Consider the following 26,198-nt stretch of genomic DNA (forward strand, 5'->3'; position numbering starts at 1 on the left):
CCCCCTTCGTGCCATCTCCTCGATATCCAAATTTCTAATTCCACCCCCACTCCACCACTCCCAGTTAATGATTATTTGAAAATTACATATCTGAGTTCATGGATTTAATTGACTGTTGTGTTATTAAGATGGCTGAGTGAGACGAATGCTCTTCAGGATTCGCAGCTGAGTAGGTGCGCTAATCTGCTGCTTTTCCCCAATTTCCCCTGTCAGGAAAATGCACTCACTGAGAAAGGAAATAACAGAGTGCTGGCATTCATCTCCAGAATATGTTGCGTATTTGTTATGCGTTGGCTGCGTGCGAGATGCAGCTCACTTTTTCCAAGCTTGTATACAGTAAAGTAACACTTTTTTTTTTTTTTTACATTGACTCGCAGCTCAGGTTCACGGCACAAACAAAAGCCAGCTGCGTTTAAACCAGGGCGGATCATGTGTGGCTTAAACAGGAGTTGACAGAGATAAGTGCTGGCTGGCTGTGAAATTTAACTAGAGAGCTAAACCCTTGATTTCAAGGAGCATGGAATAAACAATGCATTTCCTCAGCCCACACAGATCACAGTTATTTCAAAGAAAAGTAAATGCCTGGGAGAGGCAAAAAAATACTGGAATGGAAATGAATAGTTGGGGAAGAGTGATAGAAATCCACATCAAACAAAGATGAAATGAAATTGAAAAACCCAAAAGGTACAGAGAATAAATTGTACGCCACACTTCTCCGTTTGCTTGTCTGGAAGTAGATTAGCAGGAACAGGTGTCTGGGGTTATGCTTTTACTCGCTGATCCTAATTCAGGCTCATAAATCCTTCACACGAGTCCACCTTTAAAAGCTTAAAAGCTACGAGTTTTGCTTTGGGCATTGTGCAGGAAGTGTACAGTCAAATGATTATAAATCAATTCAAAGGCGTGAATTATAGTCTTACCTCGCAAACTACATCACTGAATATTGTGTGCCTCATTTTTCAGTTGGCGGTGGAGTGTGGAGTACTCTCCATTTGATTAAATTCTACCCAAAGGCTGCATCAATTATGTATCTTCACAATGGAGTTAATGGACTGCAATAACAGTTGAAGATGACTTGACTAAATTTCCACATGACATGACAAGAAAAATCTCACTTCAGTAATGTAACCCTCCTGAACAGCTTGTCTGAAATGATAAAAGATCAGGTCTGTTTCCAGCTTATTAAATAAAATCACATTTTCTTTTGTTAATTCCACTCTAATCAGTAAAATGTCGTGCCCTCTGACAGATCTCTCTACAACAGGACTTTAATATGAAGTGCACGTCAACCTCTCTCTGCCACGCATGTAAAAAACGTGGGCTCCTACCTGTGTACAGGATTGTGTGTGTGTGCACTGAATGCACATGTGCGTGAATGTCTCAGCTCAGCTTGCAACCTCTCTACCTTGTGATCCAGCTTCTATAAATCTGGTCTCCGGGGTTTCAATCCCATGAGTGGACCCTCACGGTGAACAGAAGGGGCCCGCCAAGCCCCGGCTACGCAGCCACTGACCCATCTGGCCATCAGGCCAGCAGGGAGCGTGGAGGACGCAGAGACCAAAGCTCTGCACAAACATCCTGTGGTAACATGAGAGTGGCAGATCACACAATGCCTGGAAAAAGGTAGAAATGGTGTGCAGCAGCAACCACATACTGCGCAATATCCATGTTTTATTTTGAGATGTTGTGTGTTGTCTGACCTGCAAGTAATGACAGAGGGAAAAGAGCTTCCACGCACACCACAGAGTGCTGTATGATGCATGAAGTGACAGTGATACTGCTGCTGCGTTGTGTATAATTTAGAGCAAAAAGGAGAAGAAGAGGGGGAAAAAAACTACATGTTGATTTAGCTGTGATCTTTGCAAGTCAGGCCGAGGTTGGTTCAACATGACATAACAGAGCAGGAGGGGAGCTCCAGCCTGACCTCAGATCTGCTGTTTTCTCTCAACTCTCACATGCAAAGACATGTAAACGTTTCTAATAACCTCTCACATGACAAGTGTCCTCTGCCGCGGCCCTCGGCCTCTTGCAGCAAGCCTCTGCATCCAAATGATGCTCACACCATTAACGCCAGTGAGAGCAGCCAGTACAAGACAGCATCTGTCATGTCTCCTCCAGTTGGTTACAGTATGAACACCCCTCCCCTCCCCTCCCACACCCACTACCCCCAAACCTCTTAGTTCTGTCACGCCTCTGAAAATCCACAGCATACACGCAAATGGGTTAAGACAAAGATTTCCATCCCAGCTCTGGAATGGATCCAATTTATGAGATAAGAGGGAAAATGCAATTAGTCTACACTTTCTAAATCTGTGACTGAATTATGGAGTCTCACAGCTGTTCCAACTTATCTCACTTTCTAATTATGAGTGTGACTTAAGAAAAGGCCGACACATTTATTATCAACAGGACTTAAAGGAGGATCACTTCTTTGCTGATGCACCCTTTTAACAAACAGCAAACATAATAGGCCGGGAGCCAGGTCCACCCCTCAGGATGTTTTTTGCTACCTTTTTTTCACTATTATTTCTTGTTATCCCATACATTGGGCCATCACAAGTTGATAACCTCCACCCCCAGCAAGGGGCCGTTTGGCCCCAGGGGCCAAAAAACCCCCTTTTGGGGAAAAGCTTCTGGCGAAATGATGTAATGGCATATATTAGGGTACAGCAACTGCATACATGGTCAGATAACTCTGAAATTTTGCATGGTGTATCCTGACACATAGGGGAAACTATCAGAATAATATTCTGGGGCTTACTGCCTTTCTATTTTCAAATATCACCCTCAGTTTATCCCAAAAGACAAAAAAATGTGTTTCCGCCTGACAAATTGTCATCAAATGTGATCATTTTCAAGCATTTTATTATACATATCACTGCCTTAGATGGATATGAAAAACTTCCCACATTTGTAAGGCTCAATTTAAGCCCAAGATGACCTTTCTATCTAGAAGATTACACCTGCTATGACCAAAGTCTTCCAGTGTCCTACCTCAAAATCAGAGAAAACGGAACTTTCAGCATTAGCATTCCAAATGGGATTAAGCATGATTTCTTGCACATAAACTGTATCTTAAACAAGATTGGAGACTTTAGTTATAGGCTACTACTATACTATCTTAAGTTAATTACATGAAAAGTGAATAATGTTACACCCCCAGGTGGACCAGGGTATCAGGGTACAATATAAAAATAAATGCTAACCGATTTACACACACCAACACACTTACCAACCAACACACTTGAACCAAACAACTAGTCTATGGGCCAGACCAGATTTTGGTACCACTCAGGGGGGCAAAATCTAGTAACATTTTTTGAAAAGGTACATGTCCATAGATGATATTTTGGTATGATAACCCATCCTAAGTGGCAGCTTTATGACAGTTATCAACTCATAAAGTTATCAACCCCCTGCAATAAATAGGCCTCTAAACGCAGGGGGCATATCTTGTTTTGTGCTCATTTTCAGATCTTTAGTCATGTTATGAGGGCATGTTTGGTAGCATTTTAAAGTGTATAATCCTAGCTTTCATTTAGACCTAGTTTTGAGCCTATCTAAAAAAAATATAAAGGTCACATGGTCAAAGGTCAATCTATCTCAACAACTATTTTTCCACTATTTTCGCCTAAACTGTAGTCTTTTTTATAGCACTGTGAAATGTAGGAACAGCACTGACACAAATAACAAAAACTGAAATACTCACAGGACTGTAACAATTCAGGAAATGTATAATCTTCCCATAATTTCCTACTATAAGGGATGATTGTGGGTCTTAAAGTGGAACACGGGCCCAAGCGAGAATTGTCAATAACTGCTTATTCCTCTGTATTTCTCAAAGAGTTTTTAAGTTTTCTATATATCTTTGCCCCAATTATCATCATAATCATGATTATAGTCCAGAGTTAAGGCAACTTCTTCATCCTCCTCCACCCTCTGATTTGTGCATGTTTGCAGTTTGCACATTTTCGTGCACTCTCTTTACATCTTTACCCTAATCATCATCATCATCAGTCCAAAGTATGTAGCTTTGTAGGTTTGAGTGTCCTAGCTCTTTAAATAATAATTGATAAATTAGTTATATAGCGGCACGGTAGTGCAGTGGTTAGCACTGTCGCCTCACAGCAAGAGGGTTCTGGGTTCGAACCCGCCGGCCAGCTGCGGCCCTTCTGTGTGGAGTTTGAATGTTCTCCCCGTGCATGCGTGGGTTCTCTCCGGGTACTCCGGCTTCCTCCCACAGACCCAACTGCCAAGTGCTCATTGAGCTCTCGGTAAAACGGTTTGCATCGTTGCCTGCCGTGCAGGAGACCAGGATGCGAACCCCACCTGGGGCAGTCTGTACCGAGAAACACAACGCAGAGGGCCAGATTGACATTGGCTACACTTGGTCATGGGGGGTAGTACAGGAGGTTGGCATCGAAAGAGTATCACTGTTAGGAGAGTGGGGGTCGAGGAGGTCAGGTTATGGAGTGCTTTCAATGTGAGAAGAAGGATTTTAAACTGTATACAGTATGTTAAGAAACAGGAAGCCAGTGAAGGTTTTGATGTTGACAATGGAAAGGGTGAAGTTGGCCGTAGATTTAGTGAGAGATTTGGGATCAATGAAGAATATCTGATTTGTCATAGTTAAGTTTCAGAAAGTTGTGTTGCATCCATGATTTAATATTATTGAGGCAGGAGATGAGAGTGGTGTGGCTGGTAGTAGTGATGGATTTTGTAGAAATGTAAAGCTGGATGTCATTGGCGCAACAGTGAAACTGGAGACCTTGACGATGGGTGATGTTAGCAAGTACAGGATGAAGAGGAGGGGACCAAGCCCTGAACTCTGGGGGACACCTTGGGACACCTGGGGAGGAATTCAAGAGAGTGCAGTTCCAGTGATGTTTAGGGTGGAGGAAAGATTGGAGAGGAGGATGGAGTGACTGATGGTGTCGAAGGCTGCAGTGAGGTCGAGAAGGATGAGGATGGTGAGGTGGTCGGAGTCTGAGGCGAGGAGGATGTCATTGGTGATTTAAGAGCTGCCTGTATTGTCTATGGAATCCAAATTGAAATGGTTCAAATAGGTTGTTAGCTGAGATGGGTTTGAAATTGAAATTGTTCATGATGTTGGGACTGAGGCCAGGTTTCTTCAGGATGGGGGTGACAACAGCTTCATTGAAGGAGGGACAAAGCCTGAGGTGAGGGAGGTGTTGATAACTGAAGTGAACGTTGTTCAATAAAGTTTTCAATTCAATTCAATTCAAGCACGCAGGTTGAGGTTAATTCTTTAAGAAGAGTTGGGATGTCAGGATGAGTGGGTAGCGCCCCCCAAAAACGCCAAAATCCCCTGCAATATCCTCCTGTGGGTATTCACTCTTGTACTGAGCTCCAAGTGATGCCATGTGTGTGTCAGTCACAGGTGTATGACTGGTACCTGATTGGCGTCCAGACCTCAACCCAATGGGCTCTTTGCACAACTCCACTACTTCCTGAACTTAATGCTGCTCCTTCATTTCCTGTCTTACATTATTGGACAAACTGATTAATCCAGGTGTGTCTGAGGAGTCACAATGGTCAGACACACCTGGATGAATCCAATAATGTAAGACAGGAAATGAAGGAGCAGCATTAAGTTCAGGAAGTAGTGGAGTTGTGCAAAGAGCCTATTGAACTCTTGTGGGATCAGCTTGGGAGTTGCTGTACATGCTACAGTAACCAACACAACCACACTGGTTGACCTTCAACAACTCCTGGTTGATAGATAGTAAGATAGATACTATATACTTTACTGTCCCCTGGGGGTAAATTTGGCCTGGACTCAGCGTCGTCAGACCCTTCAACCACATACAAAGACCTGTAGGCTTCCAGACTTCCCCTGCCTCACCCAGGGGCGGGTCTGCCATGGTGGCATGGAGGGGCACCTGCCCCCCCTAAAATCTGATTGGCCACCCTGTGTGCCCCCCCAATGGTCAATGACTTGTGGTCAATCACTGTGAAAAGCTCTTAACCACTCCTATGTTCAGTGTACAGAGCTACTGTATAAGCACTAACTTCTGACTATGGGCCGGATCTACTAAAGGTTTGTGTGTATAAAAACATGTTTGTGCGTGCAAACTTGATTACACGCGCAAACACATGCTGAAGCTGATCTACTAATCGGATGCACCGAGGATTGCATCACTCAAACGGTCAAAATTGCACGTGCAATCCATTTAGCGTGTTTGCCTTAATGAATATGCAAATATGGGCGTTTCTGCCAGAACGTGCAAAATATTGGGAGGAGTAGATGCAGAAATATGCAAACATGCACAAATCAGGGTGGAGGAGGATGAAGAAGTTGCCTTAACTCTGGACTATAATCATGATTATGATGATAATTGGGGCAAAGATATATAGAAAACTTAAAAACTCTTTGAGAAATACAGAGGAATAAGCAGTTATTGACAATTCTCGCTTGGGCCCGTGTTCCACTTTAAGACCCACAATCATCCCTTATAGTAGGAAATTATGGGAAGATTATACATTTCCTGAATTGTTACAGTCCTGTGAGTATTTCAGTTTTTGTTATTTGTGTCAGTGCTGTTCCTACATTTCACAGTGCTATAAAAAAGACTACAGTTTAGGCGAAAATAGTGGAAAAATAGTTGTTGAGATAGATTGACCTTTGACCATGTGACCTTTATATTTTTTTTAGATAGGCTCAAAACTAGGTCTAAATGAAAGCTAGGATTATACACTTTAAAATGCTACCAAACATGCCCTCATAACATGACTAAAGATCTGAAAATGAGCACAAAACAAGATATGCCCCCTGCGTTTAGAGGCCTATTTATTGCAGGGGGTTGATAACTTTATGAGTTGATAACTGTCATAAAGCTGCCACTTAGGATGGGTTATCATACCAAAATATCATCTATGGACATGTACCTTTTCAAAAAATGTTACTAGATTTTGCCCCCCTGAGTGGTACCAAAATCTGGTCTGGCCCATAGACTAGTTGTTTGGTTCAAGTGTGTTGGTTGGTAAGTGTGTTGGTGTGTGTAAATCGGTTAGCATTTATTTTTATATTGTACCCTGATACCCTGGTCCACCTGGGGGTGTAACATTATTCACTTTTCATGTAATTAACTTAAGATAGTATAGTAGTAGCCTATAACTAAAGTCTCCAATCTTGTTTAAGATACAGTTTATGTGCAAGAAATCATGCTTAATCCCATTTGGAATGCTAATGCTGAAAGTTCCGTTTTCTCTGATTTTGAGGTAGGACACTGGAAGACTTTGGTCATAGCAGGTGTAATCTTCTAGATAGAAAGGTCATCTTGGGCTTAAATTGAGCCTTACAAATGTGGGAAGTTTTTCATATCCATCTAAGGCAGTGATATGTATAATAAAATGCTTGAAAATGATCACATTTGATGACAATTTGTCAGGCGGAAACACATTTTTTTGTCTTTTGGGATAAACTGAGGGTGATATTTGAAAATAGAAAGGCAGTAAGCCCCAGAATATTATTCTGATAGTTTCCCCTATGTGTCAGGATACACCATGCAAAATTTCAGAGTTATCTGACCATGTATGCAGTTGCTGTACCCTAATATATGCCATTACATCATTTCGCCAGAAGCTTTTCCCCAAAAGGGGGTTTTTTGGCCCCTGGGGCCAAACGGCCCCTTGCTGGGGGTGGAGGTTATCAACTTGTGATGGCCCAATGTATGGGATAACAAGAAATAATAGTGAAAAAAAGGTAGCAAAAAACATCCTGAGGGGTGGACCTGGCTCCCGGCCTATAACAGATTTCTTCACAGATTCTCATGTAGGTCGTGAATTTAAATCAAACAGTAGGATTCGTGTTGCCTTTACTTGTAGAGTCTAATAAATAAAAACTGCAGTTTGCTCACCAGCAGCTTGAGGCTACTTGTTCTTTGTCTACAAAAGGCATGATGATCTCATGCACAGGTTATTAATCAGCACCTTTGCCTGGTGTGATGCTACTGCCATCTACTGATGCTGCAGTCATCTCTGGTTCTCTCTCCGCTCTCCCCGACGTGCCTCAGAGCAGCACTTTCTCTCCACCCTGTCCCCAAAATGTAAGCTCTGTTCAACCACCGCCGACAAGACAACAAAATGTACTTGTGAGTGTACACTTCCTATTCAGTGCTCAAGGCAAACAAGCACGTTATGTCAGTGTATATTGGAAAAGGCATTCACATGAGCTCACTTCATTCCCTCACAAGATGGCGCTGTAGTCATTGTTGGTGGGAAGACAAGCTGCAGTCAGAGGAGAGGTGAGGACTTCATCAGGATGATCATCAGTGCTGCAGCTGAATAGAAACACATACATCCAGTGGCATTAACTCCCTTGATACTCACTGAACCATGATCATTAAATGACCAACATTGACATTTACACTTTTGAAAATAAGTGACACATAATCAAAGCAGAAAATGCTCCACAGACAACGATAAAAAGCACAAACAAGTACAGACAGTAGAATTAAAAGCATATTTACTGCAGTGATATTATCAGAGGTCACGTCCACAACATCTTGGAGAAGCATGCACATGAGATCTGTAAAGTCACAGCAGAAAAACATCTTACTGTAGCCTACCTTTTCTTTTTTTATGGAGACGGAGAAGGAAGGTGGTGCTATTTACTGGAGGGAAATTGGGTCTTTACTGAAATGTCTTACTGTTATTGTTTCCACCATCTCATCACAGCTGATTTCTTTACCTTCTCTCTTTTTTTTTCTTTTTTAAGCAAACACCTGCTAAGCGGCTTATTTAGAGGACAATCGACAATAGAAACTACCTTGGTGCTTTGTGGAATAATATGAGCAGGTCATGTAATATCACATGACTCCCGTACTTGTGTTTAGTGTTGTGTAACCATTTTCTACTGCATGTGTTCAATCATAGAGCACAGGTGATGGAGAAAAGACTGGGATCTATCATTTGTGGAGATCACAGCGTGTTCTACACCACCTGTGCACATTTAAATGATAAAAAACCACCCAGAATGAAATAATTTCAATAGATTCATATTAATGTGTTGCTACTCACCATTGCAGCTCTTCTCTCTGATGAGACATTGTGATAATCAAATGTGGATCAAATTATCAGTTCCTGATTGAAAGTTGCTTTCCAGCTTGCTACTTAGCAATTAGCAGGAAAACTAATTTTTTTAGCAGAAAGTAGTCAGTTCCTTAAATTGAGAAGTGAAAAGCCCCAAGGTGTTCTTTTTTTTTTAATTAAATGAATATAGTATATAAATATAATATATTATACTGTGCATACTGTGGAGTTTTAATAAGTACCAACATATTTTTGCTAAGAAATGCCATAATAACAAATATATGTATATTTGCTCCTGTTTTTACATACAAAGAGTACACATGTGTGAGTGCTGCATGGCTAATGTCAGGTTTAGCGTAAATGAAAGTGCGTGTGACTGCTGCTTTTATTCACTTTCGATGATTTGATAAAGTTAATAACATGTAGGTTAAAATGCAGCTCTATTGTATTATAGAACACTTCTTTATGCTCTAATAGTATATTTATCATCATGCAACACATTTTTATGAATTGCATATAATAAAAACACAGAATAGAGGATGTACACTTGGTTACCTGGCAATTATTCAATTATCCTGCATTATGTAGGATATATATTGTTGTGCTTTCAGCCTAATGGGAAACAGAGTGCCATGTACCTTGGGCTTTTTTTTTATCTAATAAGACCTATTACAGAGTTGTATATATATATATATAATGTTGTGCTGCCCACCATCATACCCTCTCTGCTATTTCCAATGCTAAGTAGCGGATCACCTTACCGCCTCCTCAAGCACCAGGGCACATTCAGAGACTGATTAATTTCTCCTTTTTAAATCAAGAAAAGAAGTTTGAGTCAATGATACAGCGCTGTGGAAATAATTACCCTCCTGTTTGCAGTGACAGCTTGGACTGGCATGGCTACAGGCCTAATTAGAATTTGTTACGACCCCAGAAATGATAAACATGCTTAGAAAACACCGGTTTCGATTAGTGTTCTGCCAGTTTTTGAAACAACAAAGAAACAGCAGATGCTGCGTAAATACAAAATGTGAACGTGTAGAAATCTGTGGGGCAATTTCAAAACAATTATTAAGCAAAACGTGTGTGTTCATTTTCAGTCTAGTCTTAAATGAACGTCAGGGAACGGATGTGGTTTTGCTGTGGTTTTGTGCACAGAGCTGCCAAGCAAACACAACAGCAGCTTCGAGTGCAGTGCATGAGAAACATCAACAACTTAAAGGTCAGTTCTTCCCATAGGTCTTCATGAGGTTATACATTTTTCATTACATACATTAACTTTCATGCCAGATACATTTTTAATGAGTACAAAGGGGGGGTTGATGGAGAGAGAGAGATAGAGATAGAGAGAGTGGCATAAAATAGCCACAAATTCACATTTTGATAGGCTACACCCTCATTACCTCCCACTGGCTGTTTCTATCGATTAGCTCAAGTCCATTTGTAGATTCAAACTACTCTGATGAACCTTCAGGGAGAGTATTAATAGAAAGCAGGTCCCTACATACAGGATGCACTCTGAGAAGACTACAGTAGCTTGTACAGTACTGTGATAGAAAATTACCTCTTTATTTCCTTCATCACATGTGGTGAGATATTAAAGGAAATAAGATTTAAAGGTGCTCACATGCAGTGCATCCTATAATATTTTGAAATTCCCTTTTTAGAGCTTACAATTGTTTACAGTTTGTAGTCACAACTGTCCTTGATAGCATTAAAGTACTTTACTGTACTAAGCTCCAATCTCAGCTGCACGGAGCTGCTGTCAGTCGGCTGAACGGCCACATCAGAAGACACACCTCTTGTCTGTAATGGGCTGTTGCTACATCACAGGCTGAGTGTTTAGACTGTCAGAGGTGATTACTCCTCCTCCTGTTAATATTGGCAACTACATCACAGTGTTTTCACAATCCCCAAGAAATACAGGTTTATATAGAGATTTGCACGGTCAGCAACCTTTTAATGACAACCGCCTGGGAGATGATGATTGCATTTGGTTTGAATGAAAAGTGATTAAAAGTGCTTGCCAGAGAACTATTAACACCTTCCGTCTGTGTTTAATTTTAGTCCTGCAATTAACATTTTCTTAATCAGTTAATTGGTCAGTTATTTCATCAATTCATCAATTGATTGTATGGTGAATAAAATGTCTAAAAACAACTGTTCCTGCCACAACTTCATCATTGGCTGCGTTATCTGACCAACAGCCAATAACCTGAGGATATTCAATTCACCAACATTTAATTAGGATTAAAAAAAATTGCCTGTTGCAATTGCTTGAAAAGTTACCAAATTGTTCCCAAAAATAGAAGGTTAATAGTTAGTTTATCAACTAATTATTTAAACAACTACCAAGTTCTAGTTTTACGTGTTTGAATTAATTTATGTTGCAAATTTTTCCAGTTTGCAGCCATTGTTTTGCCATTATTGTGATGTTGTTTGCACTGCACACAGCGTGCAACCATGTCAATAAAAAAATTAAATCATGCCTGTTATTTATGCAACAAGAGGCGAAGTGCCCACATCCCTGTTTGTACTCTATTAAACTCACTAAGCTGTGTTTAATCACACTATCCAGTGTCACTAATATCTCTTATAATTGAGTCAGTCGCCCACACTTCGATGATTGTTGGCTAATTGATAAATGATTATTACACTCAATTTGCAACATAACCCACCTCATAATTGCCAATTATGTGGTATGTTACCTAAGACTGGTAAGACAGGGCAAATGATGATAACAGAGTTAAAGCACTGACCATGTTTTGCAGATTCAGTCACTACAGCACTACAGCTTACACACAACATGAAGCTAAATCCACTGCAGACACGCAAATTATCTGTTTGAAATTAAAGGTGTTAGAGCAGAAAATAACACAGATCTCCATTTCCACTTAGTCATGTAGTGGAGCCTCAGTCAACTGACCACCAGTGGGTTTGTGTGCAGTTAAAGCGTAATTTAACACCAACACACACTGTCTGGTACAAGGTACTCAAGGGAGAACATCCAGTACCTTGATTAATTCCTGCGGTAACTTTTCACCAAGTTTACAACAGTGAAGGCAATTCCTTCCAGGACTGTGTAAAAAAAAAAAAAAAACGAATCAGGTTGTGTGTTGCAGTTTGTTCTGAAGAAGTGCAACTGTCTGAGGAATCAACCAACCAAACAGTTTCTGACCTCTCCCAAATAAGCCATCATAACAGAAGTTCTATACTGAAAGAATTTAAGAGCACATATTAGTCACTGATATTGATATTTCTCCAGCACAGAGCCAAAAAAAAAAGAAAAAGAAAATAAAAAACTGCCCACCTAAATGGCACAGAAAGGGAGCAATTCTCTTAAAATATCACACTGTCTCTCGAGGGCAGCCTGCTATGTATTTGGTTTATTACAACACAGTGTGTATAGCTCATGTTATAGCCAAAACCAGCCAACCATTAGAGCCAATGGAGCCTGCTCCTAGAAATTCTGTCAAGATTATAAAATACTATAAAGCAACAAAAATGCCACAGGTCCTTTGCCACAATGTAATGCACTGTAGATTTATATATCTAATAGGAAAACAAATCTAGGGAGCAGCAGGAGTGCAATTTTCACTTATCTGAGTTCAGAAATACCTTTAAATATCTCATAATTTGCACTTTATACCTCAATTTATAAAAAGCCCATGGCTGCTTTTAACCATGTTAATGAGACTGTGTGGTATAATAGCAGATTTTGAGATTACTGTACATTGCTCTCTCATTTCCATGAAAAGCTGTGTTTATTAACCCTTTAATAAACCTAAAAACATAACCCATCTCTGCTGAAAAGTCATTTTTAATCCAGGTACACTTTCTCAATGAGACACAATCTTTGAGGCTTTACAAATAGTATTACATTTTATTAATATATTTTCATAAAACAAGTTTAAGACTGTATCAAAAACTCAGTAAAAACATTAGATTTTTATCCATTTTTTCTTATGGTGATATCAGATATGAAATGTACATAATTCACATATTGTTGTGGTTTCTTTGTTCCCCATCATATTGAGATAATGCAGTATTTTTTTGTGATAGGCAAGTAAATGTTCTTTTGTACCCTCACAAACTATAAAGTCTTTTTTTTTTATGATTGTGATCATAAATCTAGACATACAATTAAAAAATAAAATTATTTCCCACTCTTGACCCCCGCCCCCCGCCCCCTCTCCCCGACTAGCTTTACTGATAAAACACTAACATTATGGAGTTGTTTAATTTCACAGGCACACAATTATGTACATCCCCTTGTCCCCATGCCTCATCTGAACTGACAACAGGTGATGCACAAGACATAACAGTGCAACACCTACAGGCAGAGCAGTGATGATACAGTACTCTAAGCCCACCCACCCCACACACCAATAAAACCAACTGAATATAAGACAGTGGATCCACCTCATTGACCGTGTTGCCAACATTATTCTCGCCTTGCAGTGGACCACAGCATTCCTCTGGCCCCTTCGTTACTGTTGTAGCAACCCCACAAGGTCTGCCTTGTGACCACAGACATTACCTTGGCAACAGCAAAACCCAGTCATCTCACAGGCAGGTTCAGTGGCACACATTAAGAAAAAAAAAAAAAAAAAGTCATTATCTGTTTTGTAACTTAATTAGGCTACATCTACAACAGGCGTGATCAGTGTAATGTCCTTTGTGATCAAGTACCAGAGGAATCTCAGTCATGTGGTGAGTTCAAGGATACAAAAAGAATTGTTTTCTCCTTATTGGACTACCACTTACTGTGTTCAATTCTGTGCAAGACACATAGTGCAAGGTTTAACAAGAATTTGCATAAGTGCAAGGTTTGCATGTTATTGTCGAGAGGGAGCAAAGCAAAGAAGAGAACAAAGAAAGATCAAAGTCTAAGATACAAACTGATTCCTGTGTAAATAAAGTGTTTCATGCTTTCAGTTTGGCTTTTTGTATTTCATTCCCCTCTAGAAATAACAGGTGCAAAATCTTAGTAAACCTAGCCAAAGGACAGATAAGAGTGATATAGAACTCATAAAGATTAACATTGTGAGGGAGAGCCTCAAGTCTGTTGTCATGGTGACATCTGCTCAAAGGCCCTGTGGGCTTCAGTCTTTCCTGCTTCTTTATTATTTTCTATACAATAGAAATAGTACATCATTGAAGATAAAACTGACTCTTCTTGGCAAAAACAGACAAAAAAAAAAGAATATGCAAGAAGTCATAAGCAGATCTGAAGGACAACAAAAAAAGTGTTGGAAATTACAAACTGTCCCCCATCCATTTGCCCTGTGCCAGTAGTAGAATTGTACGATACAGTGTCTTTATCCATTGTGGTCAAATATATGGTTATGGTTGCCTTGCGTCTACAAAGTCAAAGCCATTTCATTGAACACATGAAAAATTACTCCTGTAGTAGTTTTCAACAAGCATCCCTACATTGCACCTGCTTTCCAAACTGAAAGCTCCAGTGTGCGTTAGGGAGGCACATAGGGGGGTGGAGACCTGTACGAGGTCATGTTCTTGGGGCGGGAGCCTTTGCCCTCTATGGGGACAGTAAATGGTGGTGGGGGCTGGTAAGGAGGGGCATTGGGATCATCATCTTGATAAACAGAATACTCCTCCAGAAGATCCTGGTTAAGCAGGGTACTGTGAGGGCCAGCCATGTTGGGGTACTCCGGAGGGGGGAGTGGGGGCTTTTCCTCCTGAAGGATGAGAGGGATGCTGGAGGATGGAGGCGACTTGGAATCATCCAACTCGTCTGCAAATATTATGGGGACTCCTTTCTTGATGAATGTGGCCTGTTCCTCGATGGTCATCTTCCCCTTGCGTTTCTTGCGATAGCAGACCATCGCAATGATTCCAGCTATGAGCAGCAGGGCGGCTACCACAACGGCAGGGATAACGGTGTGTAGGTAAACGTCGTCGCTGCTCCTACGACCCGTCCCCGGTGAGGGCGTGGCTGTGGGCAAAACAGGCGGCGGCACCTCTCCTGGTGGGATAAAGGTGTAGCTCTGGCATTTATTTGTGCCCCGGATGGAGATGTTAATGGGTTTGAATTCTGGCTCCATAGCTTTGATGAAGGCTAGTTTCGGTGTCCCTTGGGGGTCCGAGATCCTGGTGCTGAGAACTGTGATCTGGTCCTTGGGACAGGGATTTTGTTGGAGACTGTTATTGGTCCATTCAACCACAATGGAGCCTCTCGTGATGCTCCTCAGCGTCACCGTGCTGCTGTTGCGATCACCAAGAGCGTAAGCCAACTTTTTGGTCAAAAGAATCTTCTTGTGGACATCATTGCTTAAAGATTTGGGGTCACCATGGAAACGAGCAGCAAACACAACCGATGGTTTGTCATTATTAGACCAACGGTTGACTTGCACCTCAAAAGCATCCATGATGCTCTTCCCGCCCTTATCAGTGGCCAACATGAAGTACTCATGTTTCCCTGCGTGTTGCTCCTCTGCAAGGCCGTACAAAAGTTGGATCGTACTGTTGAACTGGATCCAAGATGTTTCATTCACTGCTTCTTTGGGGGTCTTCTTCAAAGTCAAACGTAGATTATCAGTAGTACCGTCCTCCTTGTCGTAGAATGTATCAGGAGGAATCTTAACCTCAAAGTATGTGCCGACCCATGCGTTCACCTGATCGATGGGGTTATTAATCACGGGGGTTTGATTTGAGTCTGGAGGCAAAGACTGAGGAGTGGTGCGTCTGGGTGGTTTAGGTGTGGTGGACTTGGGTTCCCGGGGAGCTGGGGTGGAAGATTTGGGTTTCTTGGGTTTCTTGGTGGCAGAGGTTCTGGGTCTTTTTGTGGTGCTTGGTGGCGTCGGCATAGCGGTGGCTTCCACAATTGTAGGCCTGGTCATGGTCGGCTGGATGGGAATGGTGCTTGTCGTTCCTAGTACTCTTGTGGGTTGGGGAGGCCCGAAAACAGGTGTGTGGGCTATCTGATCTCTGACCCTCATTGTGGGCTTCACAGGAAGAGGCAAGGGGCCTCGGACAGGGGTGGCAGAGCTGTCCGTTGCTGGGGCAATAGAGGGCGAGGTTGGGGTGGGAACAACTCGTATAGGTGGCTCTGGGTGGGTTGTTGGAGGCAGCAGGGAGGGCACCGGGGTAGGCGTGTTGTTCAACTGCCGTCTGACCCGTTTCACACCGTGGGGCTTTTTGTTCACGATGTGCCAGCCGACCACTGGGTACCCCAGCCTGGCTGACATGGTCCCGTCCTTTGCTGAGGACTGGACACTGCTAATGTCAGGAATGTTACCTTGGTCAAGGGCACATCCAAGTTTCCATGACAGCAGGGCCCCATTTTCTACCACCTTCTTAGCATTCCCTGGTCCAGCCATGAAAGCAGACATGTCAAATAAGCGATTGTTAACAACAGGGACCACCCTCATTTGCTCCAGGGGCACATGTGAGAATTTTCTCATAATGCCCAGTAAGTTGGCCCTTTGTTCGGAAACCATCTTTGTCAAGTCAGCATCCAAGATGACAGTGAGGACAGTCACGGGCTCCTCAGAGCCACAGGTGAAAGGCTGGAGGCCACTAATGTCGGATTGTAGAGTGAGCAGGGCCGGCTCACTGTCTGCTCTTTCTTCTGGGTACACTTCGATAGAGAAGACCGTACTGGGGAACAATTGGCTGCCGGTCTTCTCAATTAACTCCTCTCCAGACACCAAGATATGATACACACCTTTATCCTGATCCAGCGCCAAACCTCTTAGAGTGCAGCTTTCTTTGTCCCAATATAACCAGGAGGGTAAAGTCTCCTTTCCCATCTCAGTGAGCTGCAGGATGAGAAACCAAATCACAATTATTGTTTTATTCTATAAAAATATTTCTAAGATAAAAAAAAAAACTCAAGTTGATAAGGCAAGTGATGACTAAAATTACAGTCTGAAGAAGCTCACATTGTGTACTGAGATAAGAAAAACAAGCAAATCTGTATCTAAGAGATATTCTCTATTTCATGTTGAACCAGCTGTCAGTGAAAAGGGAAGTGGAAGAAAAACACAGATGGATAGAAAACTTTCAGATGTGTAAAGTAAAAGCTGAACTGCTTTCACTACCCCCCCCCCCCCCCCCCCCCCCTTCACAATCACCCTCCCAGCTCCATTCAGATTATCAAATCTAGCCAAATATGAAAAGGAAGCAGAGTGTGTTTCTATTCATAACAACAACTATGTGAGTCATCACTCTTCATTTTGAGTTATTACTGTATGACAGGATATCATTCTGCATCAGCACTTGGGCCAATAATAATCATCTCAGCTTATTCATAAGTTTGACTGGATCAAATTGCACCACAGTCAGCTTCAATTAGTAGTGATACAGTGATCAGAACTGAAGGACTAAAGATTATATCACATTATCTATGTCTACAATGATAGAAAAAATATTTTGATACATGTGGCCACCGTGGTCTCTGCAGGAAAAACAGGTAGTGAATGTTGTTTGAACTGTTCTCTACGCATTCTTTCGCCTAATTCACCAATACCTTTAGTATATCTTAGACTACAATACTGTATTTTATATTCCAATGTCATTATCATTCAGTTCTGTATAAAAATATGTTTTAAATCTTGTAATGCAACAAAATTTGACTCAGCCAGTTGCTTTTTAATCAGCATTAGCATCAAGATTAAGCAGAAATATACAGTATTTGACTTCTTTTTATGTAAACCCTAAAGCTACTGCTAAAATGAATAAAAAGCACCACCCAAATGAAAAATACAAAAACGACCTTCAGTCCATCAATACAACAACAAAGTCCTCCCCTATCACTTTGTTATTCATAAATTTCCAAAAACACAAATACCAGTCTAATTGACTGATTAATTCTGAATCTGACCCCATTAATTTGATGTTAAAAACATTTACATGTAAATTCTAACACATTCATTTTAGATTCTGAGGGATTCACAAGCAGAATATATTTCCAACAGGGGATGTGCAATGGGCTTGTTGTTAGAAAATTGAGTCATTCTTGTTAATGTCAAATCCTAATGCACAGCGCACTTACATGGACATTACAGCTTGCATTGGCGGGTCCTGGGGGAACCTTCAACTGGAACACCTGGCCCACGATTGCAGAGGAGTCAGGAATGCCAGTGTGTACTCCCCCATTCTTTGTAGAGGAATCTGGGATGGCCGTAGGCGGCCCTTCGCCAACCGAAGATGCAGCAGCCTGGAGCTCAGAGAGTACAGATGACTGCATGGAAGCCTCCAATTCCACAGATATCATCTCCACCACTGTCTCTTGCTGTTCTGGCACAGTGCCCTGGGCCATGGTCACCAGGAGCCCTATTACCAGAGGGATAGTCCTGCACGAAAGAAGCCTGCTCCTCCCAGCATCCCCACAGCTCATGTCTCTCCTTTTATAGTGCATAGCAATAGGCCTTTGGGCTGCCCAACAGATGTCTATGAACAACTGAGGAGGCCACATGCACTGAAGTCAGTCTGATGATATGCTTGTGGGTCAGATTCCCTAGTTGTTGGCGACGCTCACAGATGCAGTGGTTTTTCTTTGTTGTCCTCTGTGAGCCATGAAGAGATCTTTGGCAGCCTGTTAGACAGCCATATCAGCCCGCTATATGAGACAGAATAAAAATAAAAAGAGTGACAAAAGAAAAACGTCAGTACAAACACAGTAGTAAAACTGCTTCCAAGGCAAGGTTCCTGCTCATAACAACTTCTACTCAGTGATTGTTACCACCAAAATAGTTTGTATGCAAGCTATATTGATAGTACAAATCATACTTTAGTAGTTACCACATTTTTTTAATATAATAGTGACAATTAATGGGTGAAATTTAAATCCAATGCTCACTACATGGTGAACTGCTCAGTGTCTATTACGCAGAGAGTAATTAATGAGTCAATTACAGTGTTGTGTAATATTTGGAATGAATGAATTATCCAAAATGAATGCCGTATATACGTATGTCATGGTAAACGACGTATGTCATGGTAAACGACAAAGGAATGTGATTTTAACAATTTTTCTAAATTCTCAAAGTGTAAACATTGCTTGATGAGAATGACCCCCCCCACCCACAATATCCTTCTTATCTTCACCTCTCTGTCGTGGTATTTTGAGTAATAGCCATTCTCATGAGATGTACAAGTGTCAAAGGTTGTTTGTCTTGGTTGTAAGTTTTAATTAGGTGCCCTGAGGGTTGGAATTAGAGCCTCCATTGTGCTGACCCAGCCAACCCCAATCCTGTAGCACTCACAAACTGGCAGAGGAGGGTCAGCCAATTGCCTGGAATCCTAATGCCCAACTGGCACAAGGTTGTGACGTCAACTCTTACAATGAAAAATATTGCCACAAGGATACTTATCACAGAAGGTCTTTGCGCATCACATCTAAATCATCGGCCAAACCTCTGGTCTAGAATCCACATCACATTGTCAGTCATTATACACAAAACCTTTTCCTGTATAACAAGTTTTATGACATTGGAAGTAACCCCGCAATATTCGGATGACTAATGCAAAAGAAATGGCCCGTAAAAGAGGGTTTCGCTGCAATGGGACCATAGGATATCAGAGGATGCAACACACAATCAAAATATACTTGCATTTATCCCAAATATAGGCAGCAACAGATGCTCAGCATCACTGTTTTGTGATAAGGTATAAAATTTAATGAACGTTATAAAAGGCAGTTTAACTCTCTGACTCATCTGCACTGCTTCTCTCTTTTACTCTCTTTAAAGACTAATCAGACAATCGATTATTCATTTTGTTTAAACCTGAATCACATTAGAGGAAATTATCATTGCGATGCAAAAACCCTGTCAGTGCTGCTCTGTCACATAGCATTCAAACATCTGGCTTGAATCAGTTCCCAAGGGAAATGACGTCAAGTCACAGAGAAACGGGGGAAACGTTCGTCTTAGACTTTTACTTCCACTGCTTTTGAAACCTTTAAAACCTTCTAACAGTGGCTTATTAACCACATGAGTGTCTGTATTCTCTCTGCTGAATGGTGCAGAAAGGTTTTGAACTGGCTGTAAAATCCAGCAAATTCAGTGCAGACTTCTATCCAGTAGTTCAGACTGGTGTCAAGGCAAAAATAAGTAAGTAAATAAATAAAATTGATCCATAAACTTGCACCTTCTCTCTGGGTTTTCACGACCTTAAACTGTGACACCACATTATGGGTTCCTATATCAATGTGGCAAAGGATGAGAATGAAGGGAATACATTTTCTGACAGGCTTTTCAGCCCTTGACTTCAGACATCATGAGTGGCAACTATGTCCAATAAAGCTTAAATCATGTGGGAATATGTTTAAAGGTTCAAGGCCACTAAAACATAGCCTAACCTCTCTATCTTCTTCTGATTACACCATCTCCTTGTCCTTTACCACCAAAATATTCATCTGATCGTGTTATTGTAAGCAGTGCACCCAGCAGCACTATAGTAGCATACAGCTCAGGCACTGCTATTGACACAGGCCAACCCACTGCTTTTGCATTTAAAGATGTATGATTCATCACTGGACAAAAACCTATAACACGAAGGCAGCAACAGTTTGTTTGCTGGGAAAATCTATTGTGTCAGTGGATTGTCTCCTCTTACTGACTAATAAACATGTAGGCTAAACCATTCCAGTCACAACCACACCAACTATATGTTGTGCAATCTATTGTGCTCTAGTTTTGGTGCAAATGTGGATCATTAGCATCTACTGCAGGTATCTGATGTGGCGTTTCTGGCACAGAAGTGGACTGTTATGACTAGACTGCCAGCTGGGAGAGCTGTGGCATACATCAGTTCTCATCCAGAGGAATCCTGCACCCTCCACCATCCTGCATGTACTGTAGTTTGAAATACTGGATGTGTCAAATAAAGAGCAAAAATAAGATATATCACCAAGAGGAAGCACTGTGTAACAACTGTGAGAAGCGGAGACAAACTGGTTACATGAGTCATACCCCACCTAACCCATTAACCAAGTTGGGACACGCATTTTTATCTGGGAACTTCAAGTACTGAGTCACCTCGGTACTTTTCAATAGGACATATACATCCCGTGACCTTCTCCCCCATGCAGCCTTGACTCTGGAGATCCTAGGTAAATGAAAAACACTGAGCGGTCTCTTCAACATAGTCATAAAAGAATAACTTTAAGGGTGAATCCTGGATGGCCGACAATGAGCCTGCCAAGTGTAAAAGACAAACCATATTGCTGGATTCATCTATCCATATGTGTTTATATGTAAAACACAGGCATTAACATGAAAATAGATTTTGCCCACAAGCTTAATTTAATTAAAGATATGAGTATTACAACTCACCTCAGGCTGTTGCCCCCCCCCCCCACCCCCACCACATACACACATACACAGGAAGAAAAACAACAACTGAGCATCAAAGTAAGCTCTTCACAATGTGGCCTAGATTCTATCACGTTCTCATTTCACAGTGTGTGAGTAATTCAGAATCCAATTCAAACAACAACTCATTAAGAAATATGAAACGTTTTAATATGCTGATTTGCAGTGTTTCAACACGCCGTTCAAATGAGCAACAAACCATAATAAAATGAAAAGTGTATAATTGGAGGCATTTGGGATGAGTAAACCTTAACAGAAACAAAGATATGTCACTTCAGGAAAAAGCTGACAGTCAAAATGTGGCTCAACAAAATAGTAAAACAAAGCCATGTCGCTTGTTGTTGAGAGGACTGACCTTAAAAAACTCAAAGGTGCTTCATTTCAAACAAACACTCTGCCTGTAAAATGGTACACAAAGCACAAATTCAAAGTCCATTCTTCAAAAAAGCACAAGTTGCCTTAATGGCATTTCACAATGCTCAAAGAGGGAATAATTGTAACTCATTATTACGATCATGATAATATCTTTACGACAGAACTGGGGCCAAGCTAAATGACACTCTTGCTAAAATAAAGTTTCAAAAGCCCCAGTGTTGTTGAATCAAGGCTCATATAAAATGTTCTTTATGTTATATACCAGGGAGTTGTGTGTAACACAACTTGTTCATTTTCCAACTGTGTATACTCTTAACAAGTACTAAAACCACACAGTTTCTATGACAGGGCCCTTGCTTTCCATACAGTAAAAAGTGGAACGACAGAGGCCTGAGTGTGGGTGATATCTGCCCGTTTGACACCGAGGCCCGCACTACTAGGGGGACAAAACCATTAACAACCACAGTATCCACGCCGTCTGCAGTTCAACAGTAGTTAAAACTTGAAAACCATCAAAAATAATTAGAGCTCTGATGCACAGTGGCACTCAGGGCCAATTGAATTGACGTACCACATCCAGCAGCCTCCAGATAGTGCATGAGCTGAATAACAAACATATCCACAAGACAAGCTTGCTCCGCAATTGGATGTTTCCCTTGTGTTGTTGCCTTCTGCACTGTTCAACAAAGTAATGAAATATGTGGGGAGAGAAAACACAAAATCTGGCCTTGGCTGAGTGAAATGTCTAACCTGGCACAATGACCTGAGAGCAAGCTCATTTCACACTAAAGGAAACTGTGTATGTTTAAAACCCAGTGTAGAAGTCAACAAATCATTTTGTGTGTGTGTTTTTTTTTCTTTCAAGTCCATTCATAAATATAGTATAAAATCTGAAGCAATAGTGATTATCAAGTGTAAAATAACCTATATGATTATCCTGTGAAGCTTCACAACAAGTGACATTTATATCTAAAAGAAATGGCTACTGTTATTATCGTATTTCATGTAAACTGACAGTTTCTACTGCTAATGAATGTTATGTTAGTTGTCACACATGTGATTCGGGTTAAAGCAAAACTGGAAACTACTGCATCGTTAAACAACACGTTAGGAAGGAAAATCACGCTAATATCAAGTTGGGCTAAACCATCACCATCATCATCGATTAAGAGTCTGTGGTTAATGACAACACATTTCGTTTAGGACGTGTGGTTCAATAATAGACTGAGATCGTTAACACAACCAAATGTTTCTGGATTGACTGTAACAACTGTGTTACAGCAGCTAGTAGCTAGTCTGCTAACCAGTTAGCAGCATTAGCTAAGTAAAAAAAAAGAAAAAAGGTTAGCTACCGGGCCCGTTTCTGCTGCTGCTGCTGCTGGACTCGGTAAACGACGAGGCCTAAAATGTAAAATGATATCGCCACCCACGACGTTCAATCAACCTTGATAAATCATTTAACAGTCCACATTGGGGATATTATTATTCCTTCAAATCTTGAGCAAATTAGATTACAAAGACCGCAAGAGGCTGCGTTGAGTCGAGTGCTAACCTGCATCTGCCCATCGCTAGCGCAGAGGTGCACCTGTTTTATTATAGGCGGAAACACCGAGTAGCTGCTGCTGCTGCTGCTGCTGGGGGAGAAACCACCACCGCACAAATACCCAGCTCTCTCACAACAATACTGCAGCTCACTCAAACAGGCTCCACTTAATAGAAAAAAAACGTTTGTGTCCATTAGCTCCATTGCTTCACAAACCACCAGAGTCGAGTAAAAAAAAAAAAGAGCGAGCAGAGTGAGTGAGCCTGCCCGAGATGAGAGCCTCCAAACCGGTGGGGCTAACCTACAACAGGCTAACGTCAGGAGTGTACGTTGCTGCTGCTGCTGGTGAGGATGATGGTGACAAATGTAGCTCGATTTCCCCTCCCGTCCGAGCCCGGTGCTCATTTCTGTGAATGAGCCGAGGTAACGAAGGTGACGAGGATGGCTTTCCCGATGATACCGGTGTTAAAACAGCGACACAACACAACATTCAAACTGACCTTGTTCACGAGCTAACGTTAGCTGCCTCGCGCCGTAACGTCTCCTCTTCTAGCCCGAGCGCGCGGCGGAGACTTCCCAAACGCCATTAAAAAAAACATGCGATTTCTCCCTTAACGCCACAAATGGACATGTAGCATTTGGTTTAAAAGAAAAAGAAAAAGAAAGAAGAAGAAGAAGCTGTCTTGAGGAGGACTGATATCTGTATGATTTGATAAGTCTATAAGGCTACTTCACTGGTCTGTATTATTGTGGTTATGTCGGCAGCCAGCTACCCCTCCCTTGCTGCCTGCTCTGTCCTCCTCGCAGCAGACAGGTCTACAAGTTGAGGCCGATCGTGTGTACCAGCATGACTCCGCCTCCCCTTTATTTGAAGACATGCAGGTGAAAGGATAAACTGGCGGTGAGTGTTTATTAGCGCCACACTGATAATCACACACATCTCCACACACACACATTTAACACCCCAGCCTCCTGTGAGGTATGTATTTTATTTCTTAATCTTGAACTGAGTCAGCTTGCAAGCATGTAGGCAAGATGAGGTGAAAGGTAAAGTCTGGAGGCCCCTCTGTCTGCAAAGATAGGCTACTCACTGGTAAACAAATTATTTATCAAGATGGATATGGTGAGAGAAAATTCAACCTCAGGTTCCCCATATATCTCCCAATAATGTGACAGCACACCCACAGCAATCTGAGGTACCGTAGGTACACTTATTTTTTAAGGCCTTGCCATCATGCATTTATTTTCAGTGTCTAACTGAATGGGAAAGTTTGGGCATCGCTGTTTCCTGTAGGACACAGTGTTGGTCCTATATTCATATATAAAACCCCCCCACAAAACAAGCACGTAGACAATAGAACAGATAAATCCTTAATATCCTGTGATTTTGCAGTGACTACCAGTCAACAGGCGTGACCAGCACCTATCATGTTCTTATCTCCTGCCATGCAGATTGCTTATGTCAGTATTTTTTTTTATAATACAGAAAACATTAAGTGAAATGTAAATTCACTCATTTGATATTTGTAAGCATGCGCTACAAATATATTCTCTCGCGGATATAATCATGACTTATCACATTTGACAATTTAAAGTTGGCAGTTGTTACTTAAGTGCCGACCTTTCTCAAAGGACAGTTTAATAAAATCTACTTTATTTCATTTAAATGTCAGGTTTTTTTATTGAGCCTTTCATCGCAAGTGTATCTGAAAGGACTTTGCAGAGAATGAGCCAACTTTGATCTTCCAAAAAAACTCGGCACAGAATAAAATGATGCAGAATGGCATGCCACAAAGGGAACTGTACAAAGCACAGGATACACAGCGTGTTAGAAAGACAAACGACTTAAAGTTATCCTGTAACCCACTGCTTTCCAAAGGTACACAATTTAAAGCATCGGTGAAGACAGGTATCTCTCTGCAGAGCTTGTGTTGTTTCACTGTAAATATAGCAATAATGAAGGTTAAAAAAAACACTATCAATGTCCTGTCATGGCTGTATCGCAACAAAGGTTAAAAACACACCTAATATTATCTCTCGATTAGACGATTGTATGTTTTCTGAAGTCAAAAACCAGTCACACAAGGTCTAAAGGTTATATTTGCACAAGAAGTGTTGAAATGAACAACTGACATGACCTCTTTTCAGTTTGTACAAATGATGACAAAGTGTGTCAATAGTTTCACACTCTTATCTGGGAAACATTTATATGTTCCTTCCTTACTCCAGAGGAAGGTGCCTTCACAGACGTCAAGGCTCTGTGTGTAATGTTTGTTCTGATTTGACACTATATGGACTAACTGATAAATTGTTGGGGAGGGGGTATTTAAAAAATGTGCTGCAGAGGTCTTATCGTACAGCCATGTTGCACAAAGTTTTCTATAATGTGGGAATGCATCTGTGTATTTGGTCTCAGAGACACACTTGACTGCTTGGAGGCAACTGTGATAGTGGTCACAAGATGCAAGCATGATGTTGTTTCAAGGGTTCAAACCAAGGATGACGAGCTGCCAGATTAAGTGTGTTTAGTCAATGTCCAATCCATGTTTGAACATATTAACGAGTCTATATTATTGCTTTATGGTCGATATATGACAGTTAATATTGGTGTTGTTGTTTTCCACAGTTGGAGGCAGCTCATTGTGAATAAAAGAATGAAGTTTGATGCTGATCGTACAATGATTCCTCTGCACTGGTAAGTGAACTGTTAATGCAGTGGCTATGTAGCAGTAGCAAAACTTACAAATAGCCACTGTAACTCATCTCATAAATGTAAAATAAAATGTAATATTTCATGTTGCTTCATTTAATGTTATTGAAACCATGGAAAAGTAAACACTGAATCTATGGGGACAGACATCAAAACCAGCAAAGGATTCCTT

The 26,198-nt window shown here is 41.3% G+C and overlaps 1 protein-coding gene across 1 annotated transcript; it reads right to left on the bottom strand.

Annotated features, from left to right (window-relative positions):
• Positions 1 to 12,923: 12,923 nt before the first annotated feature.
• LOC310988505 (dystroglycan 1-like) lies at positions 12,924 to 24,110 on the bottom strand. The gene is made up of 3 exons (XM_083975141.1): positions 23,817 to 24,110; positions 18,074 to 18,640; positions 12,924 to 16,838 (listed from the first exon to the last, which is right to left on the bottom strand). The coding sequence occupies exons 2-3, from the start codon at positions 18,494 to 18,496 to the stop codon at positions 14,529 to 14,531; spliced, it is 2,733 nt and encodes a 910-aa protein (XP_083831267.1). The 5' UTR covers positions 18,497 to 18,640; positions 23,817 to 24,110; the 3' UTR covers positions 12,924 to 14,528.
• Between the last annotated feature and the right edge of the window lie 2,088 nt (positions 24,111 to 26,198).

Source organism: Trachurus trachurus, assembly GCF_905171665.1.
Source record: "Trachurus trachurus genome assembly, chromosome: 7".
NCBI classification, from domain to species: Eukaryota; Metazoa; Chordata; class Actinopteri; order Carangiformes; family Carangidae; genus Trachurus; species Trachurus trachurus.

Coding starts and splice junctions, on each gene's coding strand:
- LOC310988505 (XM_083975141.1), bottom strand. CDS start 18,496: ATGTGGCCTCCTCAGTTGTTCATAGACATCTGTTGGGCAGCCCAAAGG. Junction 16,839..18,073: donor ATGCAAGCTGTAATGTCCAT/GTAAGTGCGCTG, acceptor CTCATCCTGCAG/CTCACTGAGATGGGAAAGGA.